This window comes from Cinclus cinclus, chromosome 11, assembly GCF_963662255.1.
Source record: "Cinclus cinclus chromosome 11, bCinCin1.1, whole genome shotgun sequence".
NCBI classification, from domain to species: domain Eukaryota; kingdom Metazoa; phylum Chordata; class Aves; order Passeriformes; family Cinclidae; genus Cinclus; species Cinclus cinclus.
In genome coordinates this window covers 10,510,696-10,515,400 of record NC_085056.1, presented here as the reverse complement: position 1 = coordinate 10,515,400, position 4,705 = coordinate 10,510,696, and the positions used below count along the sequence as shown (strand labels likewise).

Below are 4,705 nucleotides of genomic sequence, written 5' to 3'. Positions count from 1 at the left end.
CGCGCCGCCCTGCGCTCCTCGGCGGGGAGGCGGTCAATAGCGGTACCCGGCAGCACGGTCCGCGGGGCACGGATCCTCTGCCGGCCGCCCCCGGCCCGCGCACCCTCCGCCGCCGGCCGGCGGTGGCGCCTGCAGGGGGCGCTGCGGCTCCAGCGATGTCGCCGCCGCCGCAGGAAGCGCTGCCCGGCCCGGCCCGGCACCGCCGCTGACCCGGCCCGGCACGGACCGGCCCCGAGCCGCTCCCGGCGGCCGCGCGGAAACAGCCACCGACCGGGAGGGGGTGGAGGACGAGAGGGGCAGGACTGCGGGAGGAAAACGACTCCAGAACAGGGGAAACGAGAGTGTAGTCAAAGTGGCAACAGTTTATTTATTAGCCAAAAATATATACTTTCTTGTACAATTTGGTTCACACATATGTACATTTTTACGGTATGTACAAAAACAAACAACAACAACAACCAAAAAAAAAAAAAAGCGGGGGGGACACCTAATTCTCACTGGACTTCCGAAAAAAATCTCACAGCTCAGCTAATCCAGGTGATAGTACAGAAGAGGGTATTTTTTTCCTTTTGAGTTTTAATATACGGACATGCTTACAGGTTGTAACTATACAGAGATTTTTTTACAATCATTACAACAACAATAAAAAATTAACTATGATGATGAGAGTGCCGATAGAACCATAGCGGCGTCAAGTTGGTTCTGGGGCCTGGAAAAAAAATGACACAGAAAAAAAAATATTTAAAAGGATTTCTAGTGGGCTTGGGCTGGCACAATATTTCTAACTGTATGTAGCTCCGGTTTTGTTGTTGTTGTTATTATCTTAATAGATTTATAAGATAAAAAGTTTTCAGAGTGATTCATAGTAAATATATTTAACTATGAAAACACGGAGGGCCCGATCCCCGTGCTTTCAATCAATCAAAAGGGTAATTGGTTTCTCATTGAAACTGAGTGTCTGCTACGCCAAATTTGGGGCGGCAAGGCTCAGCCTCTTTAGCTTTCATACTCTGGGTGGGTATTTTTGTTTCGCTTTCACTATTTTTTTTTAAATTTATATTTTATTTTTACTACTTTCTGCTGCCTCGGTGCCTCTCCCCCCGGCAAAGCGACATCGGCGGGTGGTGATCCGCTCTGCGGGGGACTCAGGGATGTGCTCCCGGGCCAGGGGCGACCCGCGCCCGGGCTCCGCCACCGCGCAGCCCCAACGCCCCCGAGCGCACCTCGGCCTGCCCGCGGGAATCGCTCCCGGGGGCCACAACGGAGAACAGCAAAGAAAATACATAAACACAATAACCCACCACGCACGCAGAGGAAGAACAAGAAACCGCCCTGGAAAGGGAACCTAAAGAAGCGGAGAAAATAAGCTAACCATTTACAACTGCCTCCATACATCCCGAGGAGACGGAGGAAGCCATCTCTTACCGCCTCTGCACTGGCTGGAAAGCTGTCTTTAGTAACTTTTTCTCTACTTCCAAGGCACTAGATCGATCTAAAAAGAGAAGGGGGGGGGGGGGAGGAAAGCGTTCCTTTATAGCCTCTATTTTATTCCTCGCATCCCTGAATCAAGCCTCGAGATTTTAAGCTCCTTTCTCAGCGAGTTGCAAACACAACACAACGACTGCTCTGCTTGCAGAGGTGACCGTCAGAGAAAGCACACTGACCCCGCAGCGAGCCTGACCTGGCGGCCGGGTCCTTCACGCAAAAGCGACAACGACAGCAACAAAAATTATCTCCGTTGGAGCAAGGTAATTCTCGGGTATCGAGACTACCCCTGCCAGGAGACCCCCACCACCGCTCTCGGGGCCCCCGCGGTCGCCCGCCCGCCGCCACCTGCGCCCCGACGGCGGCTCCGCGCCGGGCCGGACCGGGGGCATCGTCAGAACCGCGCGGGGCCGGCGCCCCCCGCCGCGGCCGCACGCACACGGCCCCGCCGGGCCTCCCGCGCCGCTCCGCTCCGCTCCGCACCGCCGAGCCCCCCGCGGCGGCTGCCGGCCGGCCCGTCCCCGTCCCTCAGCGGTCACCTGCTCCGACGGGCTCCGCGCTCTGCGCCTGGTCCGCGGGCCGCGGGAAGGCGGCGGCGGGGGGGGCGGCTGGGGCGGCCCCCAGCCCCAGCAGGTGGGGAGTGTTCAGTAAGGCCAGAGGGTGTGGGGGGTGGTGGTGGGCCGGGAATGCGCGGTTGGTCCAGTTGGGGAACTTGCCCAGGGGGCAGGAGGAGACGAGTCTGTGGGGCGGCGGGGTGGGCAGCGGCAGCGGCTGGGGGGCGGCCGCCGGTGGAGAGCCGCCGCCAGGAGATTTGCGGGGGTTGTCCGGGCTGGTGGCCGTCTCGGCCAGCGACCAGATCTTGGGTTTCGGCAAGGCGCCGGCCAAAGCGCCGTCCGTCGGGGAGGAGGCGGAGGAGGAAGAGGCAGAGGAGGGGGGCGAGAGGTGGGGCGGCGGCGGCGGCGGGAGCGGCGGCTTGAGGGGCTCCGGACCGACGGGTGCGGCCGTGGCGGGCAGCTCGCACTTGTGGTGGTGGTGATGGTGGTGGTGGTGGTGCAGGTGGTGGTGGCGGAGGTGGTGCGGCTCCCCATCGGAGGCCTTGTCATAGCGCTCCTCGGAGCCGGGCAGGTCCTCAAAGCCTTCGGATCCCTCCGAGTCCGTCTTGGAGTCGGAGTGCAGGAGGTCGGCATCCTGTAGATCGTCCTCGAGCTCGTCCTTGTTGCTTTCGATGTTCTCGGTGTCGATGTTCTCGAGGTCGATCTCCTCCTCGTCCTCCCTCTTGTCCTCTTCCCCCTCGTGGTCGCTGCCATAGGAGTTGCCCTCCTCGTCCGTCCTGCTGCGGGGGGCCCAGGTCATTTTGTTCTCCTTCTTGAGCCGCCGCCGCGCGTTGGCGAACCAGGTGGAGACCTGGGTGAGGGTCATTTTGGTGATGATGGCCAGCATGATCTTCTCTCCCTTGGTAGGGTAGGGATTTTTCCGGTGCTCGTTAAGCCAGGCCTTGAGGGTACTGGTGCTTTCCCGTGTGGCGTTCTTGGGCCGCGACGGGTCCCCGAACTGGTACTGCCCGTAGGGATAGAAGGCAGGGTGGTGGGGGGGGAAGGCGGCGTGCTGCACCCCCGGGCTCTCCTTCAGCTCGTACTGGGCGCCCTGCAGCGAGAGGGAAGGGGCGGCCTGGCTGAGATGGCGGCCCGGGCCCGGGTCCGCTCCGTCCCGCTGCCGTTACCGGGAACGAAGCCCGTCGGCACCGGCGCGGCGGCCGGGCCGCGCTGCGCTGCCTCCCCCACCGCGGAGCGCCGCAGCGCCGATCCCAGGCACGCTGCGGCCCCGGCCGCCCGAGCCCCGGGGGTGCCTCGGCGGCAGGACCGGCTCCACACTTGCGTGTGCGCGGCGGGGCCGGCTGCTGCTGGGGCCGGTCCCCGCGACCGTCAAACCCCGGGCGGAGCGGGGGGACGCTGCGGGGCCGCCGTTCCAGCCCTGCCCCTCTCCGGCGGCTCTCCGGGGCAGGGCGGCGATAGCGCCCGTCTCTCCCTTGACAGCCCTCCCGGCGTCTCCCCCGGCTCCACACGGGCCGATCCCCAGCGCGAACCGAGCGCCCCGGGGAACGAGCGGCGAGCCCCGGGGGCCTCTTACCAGCTGGGGGAAGATGGGCAGCTCTGCGGCGTAGGGCAGGAAGGCTCCGTAGCCCTGGGCGGCGGCGGCAGCGGCGTAGGGCGCGCCGTACATGGAGGAGAGCACGTTGGAGAGGGTCCCGGACGGGGCCAGCTCGGCGCCGCCGCGGGAGCCGCCGCTCCCCGGGCGCTCCGCCGGGTACAGCGGCCTGATGTACTGGTAGCCCAGCTGGGGGAAAGACATGGTGGGGGAGCGGGGTAGGGGAGGGGGGAGGAGGAAGAGGAGGGGGGGACGAGAGGAAGAAGGGAGAGAAAGGGGAGAAAGTAGTAGGGCCGGGAGCGGAGGAGGGAGCCGGGTCGCTCGCCCTCGCCGGCCGCCCGCACTTTCAGCGCCTCCCGCGAACTCCGGCAGACATGGGGGGGAGCTGGGGGTGCGCGGAGGCCGCGGGCTCCCGCCTGTCCTCGGCCGCCGCGGTAAACGATCCGATCGCTTCTTTCTTCTCTCACTTTTCCTATTGATCTGAGTGGACCTAGGTCAGGTCCTAACAGATTGCTTGAGATTATTGGGACTCTGGGCTCTGATTGACATTTCTAGTCTCTCACAAGCCCCTCCTATTTCTTTTAAGTCTCTCTCTCCCTCTGCCTCCCTCTCTCTCTCATGCCCAGAGCTCGCTCTCGCCGGGTTTGTCACTAGCTGCTTTCCCCCCCACCTTTTTTTTTTTTTTTTTTTTCTAAATCTGTTTACTGACGTCGCGATCTTTTATTTGAGTTGCTTTCAAATCTCGTTTTAGCGATCGCCAATCAGTTGTGTGTTTTACAAAGGTTTAACCCTGCCTCATGGTATTCTAATTATCTAGAGATAGATTTAGATATAATTTATTTCTTAGCACCCCCCCCCCCCCGCCTCCCCCTTAGCCAGAGCGTAGGAAGCCGGGGTGTCATTTGTGAGCAGTACACGGGAGGGACAGGGAAAAGTTGTGACATTTAAAATTAAGGCTCACACCAACACCATCCCCCAGTTCCCCTTTTCAGGTTTTTAGATTTACAACCTTTCCTTGCCCAGATTAATTTTATTTTCTTTATTAAGATATTCCCTTCTTTCCTTCCCCCGCTCT

At 61.5% G+C, this 4,705-nt stretch overlaps 1 protein-coding gene across 1 annotated transcript; it reads right to left on the bottom strand.

Annotated features, from left to right (window-relative positions):
* Positions 1–234: 234 nt before the first annotated feature.
* IRX3 (iroquois homeobox 3) lies at positions 235–3,834 on the bottom strand. Its single transcript, XM_062500162.1, has 4 exons — positions 3,613–3,834; positions 2,025–3,129; positions 1,426–1,492; positions 235–709 (listed from the first exon to the last, which is right to left on the bottom strand). Exons 1-4 carry the CDS (start codon positions 3,832–3,834, stop codon positions 655–657), a joined length of 1,449 nt encoding a protein of 482 aa, XP_062356146.1. The 3' UTR covers positions 235–654.
* Positions 3,835–4,705: the final 871 nt, after the last annotated feature.

Excerpts from the sequence above, each read along its gene's own strand:
- IRX3 (XM_062500162.1), bottom strand. The coding sequence starts at position 3,834 with ATGTCTTTCCCCCAGCTGGGCTACCAGTACATCAGGCCGCTGTACCCG. Across the intron at positions 3,130-3,612 it reads TGCCCATCTTCCCCCAGCTG|GGCGCCCAGTACGAGCTGAA; the intron begins GTAAGAGGCCCC and ends CTCTCGCTGCAG. Across the intron at positions 1,493-2,024 it reads CGCGGAGCCCGTCGGAGCAG|ATCGATCTAGTGCCTTGGAA; the intron begins GTGACCGCTGAG and ends TTCTCTTTTTAG.